Here is an 18,623-nt window from a genome sequence, read left to right on the forward strand (position 1 = left end):
TTCGTGTAAGGATCATTGATCCCTTTCCGTATCTGTTTCTGTTCCTATCTCGGGAATCATCCTAGACTTTTGAGCATTGACTCCGTGTCGCTTCTCTTGCCTTCACCTGAATATTAACCCGGCATCAGTTCTAAATGTAGACTCCCCGTTCGCCCCCAGGCCCTTCGCCCCGGGGGCCACCAAAAACTAGTATTACGCAAGCCATAGATCTATCTCCATCAACTCCACTAGACATATCAGATCAACCAACCACACAGCACAGGCCTCTGTTATTCTCACGACAAAGTTTATAGAAATACCCCTACCCTCGGAACCTTTCCAATCTTCAATCCCTCATCACAGACAAACACCTCGATATGGAGCACCTCACTCTCCCATCAGGGCGTGTCCTAGCATGGAAAACCTACGAGGCCTCAGAACACACCCCAGCCCGAAAAGCAATCTTCTACTTTCACGGCTTCCCAGGCTGCGCCCTCGAAGCCAGCTACCTACGCAGCTATCTCCAAAAACACAATGCACGCTGCATAGCAATCGACAGACCAGGCATGGGCAACTCAACATACTATGAACGGACAATAACAGACTGGCCATCCGACGTTCTCGCCGTCGCAGACCACCTCAATCTTCCCCAATTCTACATCCTCGGCATTTCAGGCGGTGCACCCTACGCCCTAGCATGCGCAAACTCCATCCCTCGCGCCGACGGCACTACTGGCCGATTACGCGGCGTGGCAGTAGTCAGCGGGATCTATCCGACAACGCTTAGCATGGCCGGGATGCTGCCTGAGCTGCGCACGCTCCTCTTCTTTGGCGCTTGGTTGCCACGGTTCGCCACGGGGGCTCTTTTGGATTTCCTAATAGGGCGGGCGGCGAGGAATGTTGATCCTAAGGTTTTGGAAGATCGTATGGATCAAGTCATGGCCAGCAGGCCGGAGACGGAGAGGGGTGTTTGGACGGATGGAAATGTGCGTGCTGCTGCGCTGGAGTCTACAAGGGGTGCATTTAGACAGGGTGGGGCTGGGGCTGGGGCTGGGGTTGCGATGGAGTTGATGTTGCTTGGGGACTGGGGCTTTAGGCTTGAGGATATTGATGGTAGGGATGTGAAGCTTTGGCATGGGAGGTTGGATCACAATACGCCTGTTGGGATGGCGGAGGAGGCGGCCGTACTTATTGGGTGCAGGACGAGCTTTGGGGAGGTTGATGGGCATATGAGTATGTCTTTCAATCATGTTGATGAAGTTTTGAAGGATCTCCTTGAATGAAGTAAGGAGTTTGTTATATCTGGGTGGTCAATCGTGTTGGTTTGACAGATTTGTCGCATACGCATAGCTTGTTAGTCTACATCCAGTGAAGGTCAGGGTTAATTCAATTCAATTTCTAAATCGGAGCACGCTATGCTATCTACCTGACATTCCAATATCCACTATTCAAACCCAACCTATAACCTATAACCTATAACCTATAACCTACCAAGCCAAAACCTCCCTCTGACTCCCACAAGCAAGTCCAGCACAAATACCCTCATCACTAGCGCTAACATCCTCACCACCCCCAACAACATTCTGCCTCGCTGGCGCAATCTCCCTCGCCTCTTCAAGTTCCCTCTTGTAATGCTCTGTAACAACTTCCCGACACGTCTCCTGGAAAAACAACGGCGCCTTTTCATACTTCGGATGAAGTTGACCGTTTACAAAGACACCGCGCTCGAGGTTTCGTTGCGCATTCGTACAGAGGACTTTATCTTCGCGCATGACGCGCTCGTACATATCGCTTATCAGACGGAAGTCTGCTTCGGTGGAGTTGCGATTTCGGTAGATTTCGTAGGACATGGTTGAGGACTTGGGGCCTTTGGGTACGAATTTCTGGACCATGATGAAGTGTGGTCTTTTGGTAGTATGTTAGGGTTTGAATATGTTGTGAATCGGGGACGGGATTGGGACTTACGAGACGACCATGGCTGTTGCCGGGAAGTAGTAGGTACTTGCCGTGTAGAGACCTTTGGCTAGTTGTTCGGGTGTAGAGACGCAGTGGTGTTGGATGTGGCCGTCTTTGAGATCGCTGTCAAAGGATTCGAGATTCAGGAATTCAGGGATATCGGCGTGTGTCGTTGGGCAGTGGTAGCATTCGTTGAAGTTATCCGCCAGGATCTTCCAGTTGTAATGACCGTCCAACTCATAGGTATGGCTGAGATCGTAGTTGTCAAAGTCGTATGCCTTGTACCGGTCCTGCTTATCGACGTTGGCGAAGTGTTCTTCCCACGACACCTCGGGCGTTTTCTTCGCATCCATATTAACCCAGATGAACCCGTTGATGTCAACCTTGACATGGATCCGGAAGAGGCCGTTCTGCTCTTTGTCGAAGCCGTCCAGGTCTTGATACCCGGGTGCTTTGGCCATTTTGCCGTTCAGTCCGTAGGACCAGCCGTGATACCGACATGCTAGGATCTTGGCGTTTCCTGATCCTTCTTGTTCGATGACGGGGTATGCGCGATGACGGCAGACATTGTGGAAGGCATTGATTCCACCTTGTCGGTCACGGGTAATGATGAAGTCGAAGCCGGCGATCTCAAACCGCAGCCAGTCGCCTGTATTCTTGACTCGCGAGCTGTGGGTGATAAGCAGCCATCTTTTGGAGAAGATTGCTCGACGCTCCAGCTCGTACATCTCCGGCGAGGTGTACCAGGAAGCCGGCAATGCACGAACAGGTTTATCTTTGGCAACTGGAGTAGATTCTTTCGAGCTGCCGAAGCGGAAGTAATGCATCATCGAGGTCGCCATGATCGGTTCAGTCACAATAGCATTCAATAATAAGGAGGATTTGTAGAGAATCTCAGAAGATATCAGCGAGTTATAACAATCCTCTTATACCCATTGATCCCATGTTTGATATCGCCAAAACGGGTCATGTTCCACAGTTGCACGGGGCCCCGGCTTCCCGATTCGGTATCAGAACCCAACACTAGTCGCACCCGTTAACCCAGACCAGTCACGGAACACACCAGCTAAGCTTTATGATACTTAGAACTGCTATTACCTGGTCTATCGTCATGTTACACACCGTAAGTCTCGGCTGACCCGAGGTATCCTCGGGTTGGAACCCGTATAGCTCCCCACGCCCCCAGGATAGTATTGCCACTTTATACTTCTTTTGATCTGTTTGGGTATCGAGCTAGTGACAGCCAATTAAAATTGGCGGATATCGTCAGATGATGTTTATTGACCCGTTACACCCCCAGCTCCAGACCACATCCTGGGGTCTTGATGGATGTCTCGGTTACGGAACCCGACGGAGGGTGGTGCAAGGTGATGTGGATTCGTATAACTGGAATGGTAGGTGCTCAAGATAAGAAAGATATGAAGCTGCTTGGGCATTGGTTTCTGATTCTTCAAATTTCTTTATGTTGGTTGTTATCATGCTTTCGGGTGCCTTGGTGGCCTAGATATACAACTCGGTTCATGATATCATAACATTCTCAGACTTCGAATGGGTCCTCCGCTTGCTGCGATTATCGCACACCCCACCGTATAGAATTTTGGCAATCATCTTTCCTCGAGCTTGGCCGTGTCGTGAGGATACGGCACTATGCCAGCGGACTGGGCTGTTATCACACGTGCAACGACCCGGATACATCATCCAGTGAAACGGCACCGATAAACGCAGCACCACCTACTCACCCCTCCTAGCTCAAGCTACGACTAGTCTGAAAGGGGAACTCCTATTTGATGATTTTGATTTCTTCATTGATTATAAGATAAAGCTAACAAGGCAGACAAAATAGAAAAGGGATGTGGTACACAAGACAGCACCGGCTGGTCTTTCCAAAATAGGAGTAGATGTGTAAGTCCAAAGAATGACAAGATCAACAGCCAGTCTCTCCCTCAAGTACTAGATCAAACCCACCAAGGCAATTCAACACGTCACAACTGATCTACCATCCAAAAATCTCCCCAACACTAACTGTACTCCACCTGACACCGGCAACAGCAAAGATCATCATGACGACATCAACAACACCCAGCACTATCGCCCCCATCATGAATCTCGGACTGAAGATCCGATACAACATAAGATGGCGCCTCAGGTGACCTGCCCACATCGTCGTAGCGAGATTAATAGTCGCTAGATACAGAATATGCGTAGCAACAGCCTGCATGACATCCGAAAGCAACTTCGTCGCCGGATTAGCCGATTTAGAGCCTTGTGTCTTGCCGTCGTGGGTTTGCAAGGGCCGTTTCCAGAGGACTGTAAGTGGGACGGCGAGAGCGACTAGGATTTGTGCGCCAAATGTGTTGAGGATGACGAGGAGGGGGGACCAGGGGTATTTGATGGTTGAGAGGGGGATGAAGGCTGTTTCCCATTGGATGCTACTTAAAACGGCCTGGTGGCCTGTTTTGAAGAAGTAGAATGAGCCTAGGAGGCCGAGGACAACAGGGCCGATAGGAGAGTTGGAGAGGGTTAGGGCGTTTGTGTCGAGGATTTCGAGAAGGGAGAGGATTTGCCAGAGGAGGAGGGCGATTGCGCCCTGGCCCATGGGTTTCTGCATAAGGATGATAGCGAGTGCAAAATTGAGGACTAGGAAGAAGAAGCGTGTGCCGTGGAGGTTGCCAAAGCCGAGAATTGTGACTGTTTTGCGTGGTGTTGGTTCGGGTTGGCCGAAAATTAGGGGCGCGGGGGGCGCGGATGGATCCTCTTGGGGTTTGGTGACTTGGGGTGCGCTGACGCTGATACTGACACAGGGTTTCGAGTAGAAGTAGGCCGCTGTGCCGGCGCCGAACGCGAGGGCGAGGACTAATTGAGCGAGGAAGGTGCGCACGGATTTGAGGGTTTCTTTGCGAATGGGCAGCCATTCGCCGTCGTCGGCACCTTCAAGCATCCAGAAGATGGAGGTGATGAGGAGACCTAGGCGGAAGGCGAAGCCGATCCAGAGGGTTGCGGCGCCTTCGTAGGATTTCGAGCCGACGTAGAAGGAGCGCACGACGCTGGGAAGGAAGAGAGTGACTAGGAAGGGAATCGCAAGTTGCCAGGGGGCAGAGATTGAGGAGGTGGACGAGGCGTAGTATGTGGAGCGGCAGAAGGGCATTTGCTCCTCGCGGCAGAGACGGGAGAATGATGCCACACGGCCAAGGATGACGAAGAGGACTGAATGGTACACGCCCAAGACCCGGTCTGTGGTTAGCTTCTGGCGCATTGAAGAAACACCGGCGCAGACACCGAAAGTGGTAAGGAAGAAGAGCAGGATATTGTCCTCCCAGATGGTGTAGGAGTTGGATGCGAAGCCGACGGACTGAGAGACCGTGAAGAAGAAGGCGAGCCATCCCCATATGCCGATAGGAACAGGAATGGTCAAATTGGCCGACTTCGTCACCATGGCGAAGAAGCCACCAACCATGCTTCCAGCCGCGGCAAGGAGCACGGCGAAGTCGATGACCGTCATCCCAGTGATTCCAGTCAAAGCCAAGGCGGCGCCTGCTACGGCACCAAAACCAGCACCAACAGCAGCTCGAGAGAGGAGGTCAGGCGTAAGCTCCGTGCGATCCGAGTTCATACCACGGGCATACAACACCAGCAACACAATACCGGAAATCAAGAGCGCCACACCCTCAATCATACTAGGCACATCGAAACGCGCCCAAAGACCACGGCAAACATCTAGAGTGTGACGCTGATACTTGCGATAAAGATCATAACTAGCTCTCGCGGCATTCGACTTCGACGAGAAACCCTTCGAAGTAGCTTTGAATGCCTGTTCCGCAGCATCCCAGAGCTTAAACGACTCCTCGTCATCACCAGCACCCCGCACCTTCGCATACTGATGCTGGTATCTCTTGATCTGCGCCGAGGTGAGATGGTTCACAGCCACCAAATTAGCCCAATCGTTTCCTTTAGCTCCGACAAATGCTTCCTCGATAGGAGAACCCAGGTTATTGAACGGAATGGGCATTCCAAGGAGGAGTGACAGTGTCGGGACAAGGTCGATTTGGGGAACGGGGCGTTCGCGCGCGTGCTTAGGCGGGAGCACTGTGTCCTTGCTAGTTCGGCCGAAGATGCCACGCTTGGAGTACATCCACAGGGCGGCTTCGACTTCGTCGTCTGATTCGCCGCCGTGGTCGCCCTTGGTGTCCATTCCGTGGTCGCCCATTACGACGAGCAGGGTATCGTCGTCAAGAGCGGCAATGATGTCGCGGATTACTTGGTCCATTTGCTGCAGCTTGGCGGCCATGGCAGCGTGGTTGGGACCATATCGGTGTCCGGCGTGGTCTACACCAAGGTAGTGGCCGAATATCACATCCCACTTGGAGCGGTTCTCGGGCTTAAGGAGAGGAAACAGGTGCTCGTTGACGCCGTTATCAACGGTGTGCAAATCCCACACGTTGAAAGAGTCGAATGGGTGGGTCATGTTCTCGTGGAAGTAGCCTGGGAACAGAGCCTGCCAGGTATCATCACCAAGCTGGACAAGTGTCTTCCCAGCATGGTGAAGCTGCGCAACTAGGTTATCCTCGTCGATAGCAGTACCGGCGAAGTTGGATCCCGCATCGATGAAAGTGGGCAGAGTTCCAGTAGTCAATCCCTTCAGACGCTGCAGAGTGGTTGTCGGCGGGTCGGCGATGAAGGGGAGCAGGAAGGCATTGGCGGGGTTCTTGACGGCGGTCTCGTAGAAGACTGGGATATTATCGTGGAAGAGGGTTGCTTCTTCGCTCTCTGCCCATGGGACAAACGGCACAGTAAAGTCGTAGCGAAGAGCGTCAATGATAATGACAACGGCCTGGTCGAAGGATTTCTCATGCCAGCAACCTTTGCCTTTTGATTGCGAAACAATTGTGTCGTCGAAAGGCAGGACATTGCAGGAAGATTTGTCCTCCAAGACCATGCGCGTGAGAAGGAAACCCTTGGTGAAGAAGTAAATGCCAGCAGCGTGTAGGAACCTGCACGATTGAGATCAAAGTCAGTTCACGCCCTCCTGTCTGGGATCAATTCCCCAGCCGCAAGCTATAAAAACCTCTCCCATGCCCATAAACTCACAGTATCCAAGTTAACACCCCCAACACACCAAGATGTTTAGTCTTAAACTGCCCCTCGAGCTCCAAAGCCTTCGCATCCTGAAATCCGGGCGCCTTAGTCTTCCCAGCCTGCTCCGAGCTCCGAGCCCGCGAGCCAGCGGGGGGCAGAATGCCACCAGACCCAATAGACGCCATTTCCAATAGTTGTGCTATATACAGAGCAGTATCGCGTCTGGCGTTCGATAGTTGCGGTGGCCACGAAGGGACAGGTGGTACGTGCGGAGCGGGTCACGAACAAACGTCGAAAGTCTTGCAAGGGCAGGGAAGCCGATTTCAGGCGCGGATTGAGCCAGTTGACCCGCCTATAGGGTGCGTATTAAAAAGGAGAGAATGAGAAAGCGCGGGAAATCTGGTGCGGTTGAAGTGGGTGCCCCTGTCTGTGCTCCTCTGACGGCTTCCCTTCGGTGGACGGTGTTTAGAGGTGGTACATGGCTTCGGAGGAGGCCGAATATTAAGAAAGGAGTGAAAGAGAGTGTTGAAAATAATGAGAGAGCGCTGGCTAAATTTCAATGTCGCGGAACTCGGCGGGTTGGAGAGAGCTCGGGAAGCTCGTCTGATTGGTTCCTGGCAGGGGGGCTCGGGTGCTGCACACAACTTCTTCACTTTTACAATGAGGATTAACGTGGGCATAGGGATCTGTCCAGCTCTACTAAACACTGACCAAGATATCTGCTGTGAGAGTAGGTCTCAAGATAGTCTTCAAACCCCCACCACTTCCAGATATTTCAAGAGGACAAATAGTTATGATCATTTACATCTTGCTGGACACCTTATAAAACAAAAAATTTACACATTGATGCATGAATATGAAAGTAGGAAACATTCGAGAGAGTCAAATGATAGGAGGACTCAATAAATACATTATCCAGCTGCCGGGTGTACCAAACATAGAAAGGCACATAAGAAGGTGAAAAAGGATAGGGCAGCGTTGAAAGTAAAACGTAAAAAGACGCTGCCCATCAAGAGGGTTGAAGAATAGGAAGAAAGGGGGTGAAGAGAAAAAGTGTCCCACGTCTTTCAGGCCCTAGGAACGTGGCAGGGCCGAAAGCAACAAGAGACCGCGAAAGAGAAAACGCCATAAGTAACAGTCAAATAGTAATCGGCAGGCCCTCGCTATACACAATCCAGCCTCGGCAGATCTCCAGAGCCAAGGTGAGCCCTGGAGTTCCTTGTACAGGCGTAGCCGGACAACGAAATGGCACAAACAACATATGTGCAAGCCGCGCAGGCAGGGTCGAGAAGTAAGAGGTATGTGAAGAAAAATGTGAGATGTTCGCCAAGGTGCTCGTCATGCTTTTGGGTCGTTGAAGAGAAGGAGAAGTGCGTAGGGTCGGGGCGGACACATGTCAACAGCAGGACAATTGGTCGCGACGTCTCCCGGGTTCGCATTAGGAGTAGTGATTGACTTCTCCCTTCTCCTTCAAGCCACCCATACGCTCGATGTCGAGAGAGTGGAAGCGACCGGTGTCGGTGGTTTGGTACGGTGGGAGGTCTTCATGGCAAGGCTCGAGGCCAACACTACCGGCCTCGCTGATGCGGACAACCACCATACGACCAGATCTGCGCTTGCCAGATGCGTCCTCCTCCTCGGGGAAGGTGATACGAATTTCCGGGACGGGACTGGAGGGCGGGCTGTCGGAGTTCTCCATCAGGGAGCGCTTTTCATCGTAGACAAAAATGGAGTCGGTCTTTCCGGCGTGAATAGTTAATCGGCGTCCGGAGGTGGGCACTTGGCCGTTGTGAACGGGGAGCAGGGAGTCCTTCTGGGCCTGACGCTTGCGCTTGAGGAGGAGCAGACCGCCGACGAGACCGAGAGCAAGTAGGATGAGAACCAATAGGGTAATCAACAGGTCGACCATGGGAGTGGAAAGGCCATCTTGGGATTTGGTGTCATTGCGAGCAACGAACTTGGAGACGTAGTTGATCATTTTGCCGAACGCGAAGGATTGTGGTCGATGTCGGAGTTGTCGGGTTTGCTAGGTGAAGTCTCAGGGGAGACAGCGATCGACGAAGTTAAATTCCAAAGAGTGTCACGGATATCATCCGGGGAAGTCGAGTAAACACGGTCGAAACGTGGAATGAGAGGTCGAATTCAAGGTCGCGGACGTCGAGTTCGAGAGTTGGGTCGAATGAAGGATCAAAGTCGAGAAAGAATGGATCGCAGCGCAGCTGAAAGAGTGAAGCCGACACCTGCTGGGAAAGAGGAGAAAGAATGGAAGCGTGGAGGTTTGAGGGAGGAGGGTTAGAGAATGAAGGGAAAACAGGGGAAGAAGGGGAAAAAGAGGGTAGCGTTCGACCACGGGGCCCGGGACAGTCCAGAACGACCGTTCGTTGCCCTCCCTTTTTATTTTTGGCCCCTCTAGTCCCTTCAGGGGTTAGCTTAACTGTCTGTTTACCAACGGGCGGTGTTTATGCCTGCCTTGCCTTTTCTTGGCTCCAGACATAACCAATCAGCAAGGTGTGGTTCCTGGCATCGGACCCCGCCCCGATTACGGTGTCTACGCGCCCTGACTCGTCCGTGGCGTCCTCGCTACTCCACCGTTCTATGCCCGGTTTATTGCTGGCCCCCTGATCCCCCGATTGGGAAACCCGTGGCATGCGCGTCTTCTCTGAAGACCATCACGGTATGCTCACATCACATAACACAGAGGAACATAACATGCCCCGTTCCCCCACTTATGGCCCCGGTTTGCCACGGAGTCGCCATAGTATCAAGTCAAATCAGTCAAATAAGGGTCTGTGGGTCACACAATATCTGCGACACGGATGATGCAATTGGAGGTGGTGTCAACAGAGTCTAATTTAACCTGTGCAGACCCTCGTGATGGGATTAAGATTGGATGTTTCTCATGCATCAACTTGCAGGAAGTATATCAACCCTTTAGGGAAGTAAATAAACATCGTGCCCGGATACCTCGGGCGGCCCCAGTTTACTCTTAGACGCATTTTCTGCTCAGCATCCAGCGCAACTAACCATACATTTCATGAGCGGACAATCAAACTCTCCTATAGCGTAGTCTATGGGGAGCTGAAGGGTCCAGGCTCGGTTGTGCTGGAAGACTTTATCGCCGGTAGCACAACACTGCTGCCTCCGGCCATCTCCCTCATCTCGGATCGTTATTACAAGGAACCTAGGAATCAGACCTGGCTTGCCCAGGTATTCAGATAAAATATAAGGTTGATTAGCAGGATCGTGAACAAAATACGTGTCTACAAGGTAAAATTGTGCTGGCTGTGCCAGCGATGTATACTTATATATCGTGATCTTGGTCCGGGCGTTGTCCCACACTTTGTGCGATACCAAAGCACATGAGTACATTTATTAATAGCATTTGTTCTCAAGAAATTCATATCGAAAGCAAGTGCCTGACCATACTCATCTAAATTTAGTGTAATAGATACGAGGGAGCTGGGAATCGTTTCAGTACCCGCAGCGGAGAGCGTATCCCGATGAGAGCCGAGTTTCTTATTTGGATGTTCTCAACTCAAAAGCAATACTATCTGGCAACAGATGCATCTGAATGAATACTGAGTGAGCCTTTGAGTATTTATTACTTCTACTGGGAGCAGCCATGCCCACGGACTTAGGTGGTAGGGCCTAACACCAGAGCGGGGAGCTGGGAGCGGGGAGCTGGCAGAGACTTCCAAGTTCAATACATCCTCACCAAGGAATGAGCAGTGCCTTTCCATAGCAGTATTTTCACAGTAGGAATACCATCTGGATACCTGGACAGCTGGACAGCTGAGCATCCCAGAATTGTCTGACACGAGGGGGGCACTGCATGAAGTACCTCTGGGCTACACCGACACATGCATAGAGCACACCATAGCCGAACCTCCATGCTAGTTTTGATCGAGACCTCCGACAGATCAGTCTCATCCACCTGGACACTCCACGAGTCTACCACACGACAGCCACGATGAAACAAGGCAACACAGCGTCACCAATTACAGCTCACATTCGTGACATGCTCCAACCATCTTAACCGTCAGACCGGCCCCGCCGGGACCCTCCAGTCGAGATCGCAAACACAACAAAGCACGTCCCCGCCTAGTAAAAACGAAAACACCGAGGAGAACCCCGTCCCAAAGATCCCAAAGAACAGTGCCTCCATCTCTTATAAATCATTGTCACAACACAAAGGTGATACATCACATCAGTGGAGCAGAATAACTCCGAGCGTGAAGACACCGGCCTTCAATTCCAGGAAATCGGGACCCCGATCAGGTCAGAGGTCGAACTCACTAGACAACTAGTTTGCAGCCACACTTCAAACAGGCGGCCTGGTGGAGCCAGGCGGGCCCCAAGACTGGCGGCAATCGGATGCAAGGCGAAGTCCCTCAGATCCGGGGAAAGAAAGATCGAAGATTTTTCCTGCGAGTGATGGCCTGACACCGAGCTGTACGACCCCTGTTCAAGGATGCGGAGGCGCGGATCCTTGCTCGCATCACCCTGTATGAGTCTCCGCTGCGATGTCTCGGCCTCTTTCCAATCTCGCCGGGGCGAACCTTGGAGAGGAGGTCCCGCGAGTGGTCAGTGGGCGGACCGCAGTGGTTGAGTTTATTTTGTTTTGTTTTATTGTATTGTATTATTCATTATTCGCTGGTTTACCCTAGGAAGTGGAAGAGATTACGGTGCCAGTCGCGGTCTTCACTCCGAGGGATCCCAATCCTAGGACCCAAGGATCAGTGTGACGAGAAGCAAAGCAAGGGGCTGGTTGAGTCGAACATCTACCAGATGGGCCCCAAGCGCAGTATTGCCAACCGAGCACGCTATTGTGAGACTCGCAGCGGTCTTTAGGATGGAACTATTTTCCATTATCATCTGGCTCAAGGGGGATAGAGTAGAAGAAGCCTGGAACCTGGAGAGTCGATCGCCTGTCTGTACCCTCTCGACCGGAGAACAAGAGGCCTGGAATGGTGAATGGTGAATGGTGAATGGTGAATGGTGAATGGTGAATGGTGAATGGTGAATGGTGAATCCACAGTCGGAAAGGTGGCGGGCCCAGGGCTCCAGCTCCAATGTTGGTCAAGAATGCCCCGTTCCGTGAATGGATTCCGTGTTCTGGTTTCTGGTGTGGTGTGGTGTTCTAGCTCTGGCTATGGCTCTCTGTTTACGGGAACAAGCCTGATTTGTATGTACCTTGCTCCGAGTCAGAACTAGGGTCTGGTGTGGGTCTTGGGGCTTCGATGGCGCCGCTGGGGGCCACTTGTTAATTTTTTAATTTGTCTAGTTAGAGCAGTCACTTTTTGCTTTTAATTTTTTTTTGTTTCCTTTCGGACTGGGAACTGCAGTGGCCCTTTGCCAAGGTTTTCTTGTTGATCTGTCAGGCACGGGTAGGGCAAGCCTGATCCTGAGCCTGATCCTGAGCCTAAGCCTGAGTTGCCGGTATGCTCTGACCCTGGGGATAGATGACCGTGGCTCCTGGCATGTTCCCTAGTTTCCTATCGATCCACTTGATAGGAAGTTTTGACCGAAGCGCACGGATAGATGATTTCAGACTGTCGAGTCCAACGTCTTGAAGAAGAAGGGCTGTCCAAGGAAATCGGGACGGTTGGCTTTGATGCAGACCGTGGATGATGTAGCGGTGAACGTGTTGGTGCACCGCCGATGCTTGTTCGGGTGGTAGTATATGAGGGAGTTGATGAATTGGGAGTCCTTCTATTGCTGTCGTCTTAGAACACTAGAGTTATTAAGTTTAATAAATCGAGAGGAGCTACCTAAATACGGAGCCTAAAAAGAAGACAGATCGATTGTCCGTGACAGTACCGTACATTGGGTATGCGCAAGCCAAATATCAGTCTGGGCTCGGCGGTACATCCCCATCCAGGCAAACCACCATATATTCACAGGTACCCACTGGGATCGACCCTGCTCGAAGCGTCATCGTGGTTTGCCAAATACAGAAACCTGTAACAAGCGGCTGATCTCCTCAACTCTGGCAATCGTTTTTCTTCGCACCTTATCTATCATTTTCTGGACTTCACCTTTCTTTTTCGCCATTTGTTTTTTCTTATTACCTTTTTATTTTCTCCGTTTCGTGTGACAATCCTCCCCCTCCTTCTAATCCTTCTTTTTCCTTCTTCACCTCCACTCTTCAACCCTACGCCACCCAAGAAAAAAAATTATTCCAGGACTTGGTTGTCATGCTGGCGCCTGTGTGACAGCTGGACTACATTAATGCCGTGCTTTGTCTCTCTTCCACATTCCCCTACGACCCACTGAAACTGCGCAACAAATCCGCATTCCAACTATTTTTCCCGCGATATTATCCCCTCCGTCCTTCAACCACCTCCCCCCCCTTGCGCGCAATCCCAGGGTCCCAAACGCTCTTCCATTCTCGGGGATCGCCTCTCCACGCACATGAGGACGATCGGCAAGCTGGGAGATTCCTGGAGCATGCACGGAGCACAGTAACGTCGACCTTTTACTGCGCTCCCGGCTACACACTGCAACTGCATCGACAAACGAAGGGAGATTTTCAGGCCTTTCAATTCTTTGTCGCCTTGCATCGCCTTCCTGGACTTTTATTCCGCATTTCTCAGTCTTGAACCTCCCCCTCCTCCATCCCTCCTCCCCCTTCGTTCTCCCTCATATTCTGTACATGTCCTGGGTTCGTGGCTTCTGAAGAGAAAAGGAATCATTCAACTTCTGTGGGCTCTGTGATCCCTTGTCCCCTCCTTTGGTGAGTTCGCTCTTCTCTCCTCCCGGCCCTGTATACCTTCGCTGGGGGGTGGTACTACCTTGGGCACACGACTCTGATCAGACCGCTAACAAGGGCCTATTCGACCAGTCTTATATTCCTTCGTGTACGCCGTTCCTGGTGCCTGGTGCCCGCTGCAAATACTGGCCGCAAACACGCTCGGTCTTGTGTGGTTAAAGTGTCGACAATTCTCGACCTTCCTGCAAATAATCGCCCGCCGTTCGAGTACATAATCTGAATATCCTCGCCCCCGATCGCTGTCCTGGAATGGCTTCCACCATGGCCGCCAATGCAAACAACGTACACAACGTGAGTGGGCGTGATGATCTGCTCGCAGGTCCGGTATTAACACAATCCCAGGTACGATCCAACCGAGCCAATATGGGTTCATCTGGCATGAACGGTGATCGCTCTCGCGGTTCGAACAACGGTGTTGGGAAGGGATTCGGAAAATCGAGCTGGAACAGTAACATCTGGGGTGACTCCAACCTGGGAGGTGGTTTCGATGGTACGTGCTTGCAAGGGTTGATGGTGGATTCGAACTTACAAGGTCCAGAACAACACATTAGTGAAACTGCATTTGAAGGAAAGTCGGGTTCGGGGTCGCTGCTTTCCTCCTCGGAATCCGATGGCTGGGCTGGACGTCCCAACCTTCCCTGGAGTACTGTCAACACATCCGCCCTGCCCATGGGCCAGAACCGCAACATGACAGCCTCTCCAATTCAGACCCGTGCCAATGATCGGAGCGCTCCGGCATTGAACGATGCGGCTGACTCCTCCTACTTCGCTTTGCCTCGCACTACTGGAATCGGTACCTCCGCTGGCACAGCCAGTCACCGTCCTTACTTCAATGGATCTGAGGGGGTTTCTCCGTCCGGAGATGGCATGTCCTTCGGTGGTTTCCCTGCCCTCCGCAACGGTGATGGTCGACGACAGGTGAGCTCCACCGGTCTGGGCACTAGCCCTGTGGGAAAGAACTTCCCCGTCAAGTCTGGGTTCAACGGATCTCTCGATGGTTCGCGACCGGAAGACATGGCTGCGATGGGCATCTCATCCCTGGCGTCTGGCATTCCTGAGGGCATGTCCCCTCCCCAGACTCGCAACACCCTCTCTCACATGTCCCACAACTCGGCTTCCTATTCTCAACGACCCGTTCACTCCGCCCACCCCTCCTACTACTCTGACAACCACAGCATCGACAGCCGTTATGGCAACAATTCGATGGATCTCAGCGCGGGCCTCAACAAGATGCAACTAGACAACGGATTCTCTGGTCAGGCTGCTCAGCGCCCGCCTTATGTTCCTCATACATCGTTCGATAGCTCTCTCCCCGCGCGGCAAGTTCCAGAACAACGACGACGCCAGCTACCAGGCCCTTTCTGGCTATGGAGCTGAAAGTGCGCAAGATATGCAGCTGGCATACCAGCCTCGTTCGCGTGGCGGTGATACTGGTTCTATCTCTCCGTCTGAGTACGCTCGCATGGAAAGCCCGCTCTATGCCGGAGTTGATGCCCAGTACCGCAACTCTACTGGTCGCATGTCTGACAACCAGGCTGCGGCTTTCGAGCGCAGGCTGCGAAACTTCCAAGAACAAGAATTTGTCCAGCCCCAGCGCATGCAGATGCCCCAATCCTACGACTACCAGGGCTACCAGCAAGCCCGTATGAGCGCGCTCCAAGGCTTCTACCCTATGGCACTTTCGGGCGGACTAGGCGCAGCTGCTCTCGTCAGTCGACCTCACCGCGAGCATGACCCCACGCAGGTTGTCCGCAGCCCTCTCCTGGAAGAATTCCGAGCCAACAGCAAGGGCAACAAGCGCTACGAGCTCAAGGACATCTACAACCATGTCGTAGAGTTCTCTGGCGATCAGCATGGATCGCGCTTTATTCAGCAAAAGCTGGAGACTGCCAACAGCGATGAGAAGGAGCAGGTCTTCCGAGAGATCCAGCCCAACTGCTTGCAGCTTATGACGGACGTCTTCGGAAACTACGTCGTCCAAAAGCTCTTTGAGCACGGCAACCAGACTCAGAAGAAGATCCTTGCAAACCAGATGCGCGGACACGTTCTCGCTCTTTCTACTCAGATGTATGGATGTCGTGTGGTTCAAAAAGCCCTCGAGCACATCCTCACGGATCAGCAGGCCGTCATGGTCAAGGAATTGGAGAATCATGTTCTCAAGTGTGTTCGTGACCAGAATGGAAATCACGTCATCCAGAAGGCCATCGAGCGTGTGCCCTCAGAATATGTCCAATTCATCATCAACGCTTTCCGAGGCCAAGTCAACCGTCTCGCTGCTCACCCCTATGGCTGCCGTGTCATTCAACGCATGCTAGAGCACTGCGAGGAAGTTGACCGCGAATCCATCCTGGGCGAACTCCATGCTTGCACCGCCAATCTCATCCCCGATCAGTTCGGCAATTACGTGATTCAACACGTCATTGAGAATGGTGATGAGAAGGACCGTGACCGCATGATCGTGATCGTCAACTCGCAGCTCCTTGCTTACTCGAAGCACAAATTTGCCAGCAACGTTGTTGAGAAGAGCATTGAGTTTGGCGATGAGGGCCAGCGCAATCACATCATTTCTACTCTCACTTCCTCCAACGATCGAGGCGAGAGCCCTCTGCTCGGCCTCATGCGTGACCAGTATGGAAACTATGTCATCCGTAAGTGTCTTCTCAGCCTTCCGGTGTCAAATCATACTAATACCTGTGCAGAGAAGGTCCTTGGTCAACTGAAGGGCGCCGAGCGTGAGGCCCTCATCGAGCAGATCAAGCCTCTCTTGAGCCAGTTGAAGAAGTTCAGCTATGGGAAGCAGATTGTGGCAATCGAGAAGCTTATCTTCGATCCCAACTCTCCCGCCACTGGTCCTCTGCAGCACGTAACCTCCACCACCCCCCGAACTCCCACAAGTCTTCTCCTCAGCCCTCGAAGCGCACCATGGAGCCACCTCGGGCCTTTGTCGGCGCGGCACCGCCTACTCCTCCCCCGACAGACAACCAGGGCACTGTCGACGGATCCCTGGAGTCCAAGGATCTTGCCAAGAGCACTGTGACCTCGGTTTCCAGTCCCGAGACCGCCAACACCGTCCCGGTCGACGTCACCAGTGCTCACTAATTCGATGCACACTACTTACTTGTTTGCCCACATAATCTGTTCTAATGCTGATTTCCACCGGACAATTCCGCTTTATCTAATACGGGCGTATACATACAGGGGACCACGGGGGCTCCGGTGGGATATATGAACTTATCACGTCGTCTCTCTCCCATTTTTTCATCCATGGCTCGGCGCAAGAAATAAGGGGGTGAACTTGAAATTTTTCTTTACTTTTCCTGCTCATGTGTTTGATCTCGGACCTGTTCTTTTTCTTTTCTGATTGTTCATTTTATTCTTACGATGGTGTGTTCCTATCTATGTCACCCCCCTACACCCCTCACCATTGTCAATCCTGTTGCTACCGGTCCGAGGAATATTATCAACTTGTGGATTCGGCGTCTTGTGTGCTTTTTTTTTTCTTCTATTTTTTGTCCTTATTTTACTGGTGCTGGTGCTGGAGCTGCTAGGGAGGGTTATCGATATCGGGATACTCGCTCACGATCTGAGGCATACGACATGGGAGATTCGGATATGGAAATACGGGAGAGAATATTTTATCTTGCATCGCACGGCCTGTTGGTTGTTTTTCTTATTTTGTTCCTTTTTTATGTCCATTTTTAAAAGAAAAGATGCGCATATCGATCGATGCTGTGATTTTCTTATCTTGCTCAGAGCTATTCAATTTGCAATGCAACGTGTTGCTTGTGTCTGGTCTAAATTGTGTTGATGCCTTGTCTATGGCTGTATTCCCGACTCCATACTATGACAGCCAATAATCGATACTCCTATTATCAACCCTGACCGTGGCGTAGGCTAGCACTTGACTAGGTAGCTCACTGGAGCTATGCTCTTTCACAATAATATCACGTGACTGATAAGACTGATGAAAGGCGAACCCGACTTCTTCACTCCAACCTCCAAGAACACCTGCTAGCCACTCCCAGCACTGCAAAGGGACTCGAGCTTCCAAAGCTCACACACTCTAGCACCGACTCTACCTACCAAGCTCTCCATTTCCCAGACAGAGAAAGAACACGAAACCTCGATCCCCTCACAGCCACATCATGTCTTCAAACGTAGGCCTCACCACTCCGCGCGGCAGCGGCACATCAGGCTACGTTCAACGAAACAGCGCATTCATAAAACCCCGAGCCGCAGGCTACGGCGCGCCCTACCCACCACCGTCCTCCGGCGGCTTTAAACAGCGCCTCCCGGACAAACAAATTCTCGAACACGACCGTCTGCGCGCGATCGAAGTCCAAGTAATGGAAGAGCGGGAGCGACTGGAAGAAGAGAACGAGCGTATCGAAGAGGAGGTGTCGAAGAAAAAGAAGAAGAATGATAAGGAGGAGGGGGAGGAGGATGAGGAGAGGGTTTTGACGGAGGAGGAGATTGATGAGCGGTGTGAGCTTTTACGGCAGAGGTTGTTGAAGGAGGGGGAGAGTAGGGGTGGGAATGGGCAGGTTAAGGGGAAGGCGTTGAAGAGGTATCAGGTCCATGAGCTTGCGGAGGCCAAGATTGAGGAGAGTGAGAGGTTGAGGAAGGCTTTGGGTATCAAGGAAGATAAGGATACGGGGGAGATCAGTAGTAAGAAGTGGGAGAGGAGACGGGATTGAGTGTTTTTTTCTTTCTGTTTTTCCTTTTTAACTCTTGGTTCTATGCTCTTGAGCTGAGTTGGGTTTCTTCACAAAGGCGGATAGGGTGTTGGATGGCGTTTTCGGATGGGATTATCCTTTGGCTTTGGAGTTCTAATTTCTACATT

The 18,623-nt window shown here is 51.9% G+C and overlaps 6 protein-coding genes across 6 annotated transcripts; 3 read left to right on the forward strand and 3 right to left on the reverse strand.

Moving 5' to 3' along the window:
* Positions 1-356: 356 nt before the first annotated feature.
* N7443_000556 (alpha/beta fold hydrolase) lies at positions 357-1,262 on the forward strand (the record flags this gene model as incomplete). The annotated part of the gene is made up of 1 exon (XM_056880612.1): positions 357-1,262. The coding sequence occupies one exon, from the start codon at positions 357-359 to the stop codon at positions 1,260-1,262; it is 906 nt and encodes a 301-aa protein (XP_056745850.1).
* A 204-nt stretch (positions 1,263-1,466) lies between these two features.
* N7443_000557 (aromatic ring-hydroxylating oxygenase subunit alpha) lies at positions 1,467-2,777 on the reverse strand (the record flags this gene model as incomplete). Its single annotated transcript, XM_056880613.1, has 2 exons — positions 1,467-1,884; positions 1,945-2,777. The coding sequence occupies 2 exons, from the start codon at positions 2,775-2,777 to the stop codon at positions 1,467-1,469; spliced, it is 1,251 nt and encodes a 416-aa protein (XP_056745851.1).
* Positions 2,778-3,928: 1,151 nt separating this feature from the next.
* N7443_000558 (mannose-ethanolamine phosphotransferase GPI13) lies at positions 3,929-7,193 on the reverse strand (the record flags this gene model as incomplete). Its single annotated transcript, XM_056880614.1, has 2 exons — positions 3,929-6,923; positions 7,021-7,193. The coding sequence occupies 2 exons, from the start codon at positions 7,191-7,193 to the stop codon at positions 3,929-3,931; spliced, it is 3,168 nt and encodes a 1,055-aa protein (XP_056745852.1).
* A 1,253-nt stretch (positions 7,194-8,446) lies between these two features.
* Positions 8,447-8,986, reverse strand: N7443_000559 (uncharacterized protein; the record flags this gene model as incomplete). The annotated part of the gene is made up of 1 exon (XM_056880615.1): positions 8,447-8,986. The coding sequence occupies one exon, from the start codon at positions 8,984-8,986 to the stop codon at positions 8,447-8,449; it is 540 nt and encodes a 179-aa protein (XP_056745853.1).
* Positions 8,987-14,029: 5,043 nt separating this feature from the next.
* On the forward strand, positions 14,030-16,879 carry N7443_000560 (mRNA-binding protein PUF3; the record flags this gene model as incomplete). Its single annotated transcript, XM_056880616.1, has 6 exons — positions 14,030-14,071; positions 14,123-14,270; positions 14,319-15,035; positions 15,085-16,428; positions 16,480-16,643; positions 16,688-16,879. 6 exons carry the CDS (start codon positions 14,030-14,032, stop codon positions 16,877-16,879), a joined length of 2,607 nt encoding a protein of 868 aa, XP_056745854.1.
* A 1,046-nt stretch (positions 16,880-17,925) lies between these two features.
* Positions 17,926-18,477, forward strand: cwc21 (U2-type spliceosomal complex subunit CWC21; the record flags this gene model as incomplete). Its single annotated transcript, XM_056880617.1, has 1 exon — positions 17,926-18,477. One exon carries the CDS (start codon positions 17,926-17,928, stop codon positions 18,475-18,477), a length of 552 nt encoding a protein of 183 aa, XP_056745855.1.
* Between the last annotated feature and the right edge of the window lie 146 nt (positions 18,478-18,623).

This window comes from Penicillium atrosanguineum (assembly GCF_028827265.1).
Source record: "Penicillium atrosanguineum strain IBT 20685 chromosome Unknown utg000001l_segment0_segment0, whole genome shotgun sequence".
Classification (NCBI taxonomy): Eukaryota; Fungi; Ascomycota; class Eurotiomycetes; order Eurotiales; family Aspergillaceae; genus Penicillium; species Penicillium atrosanguineum.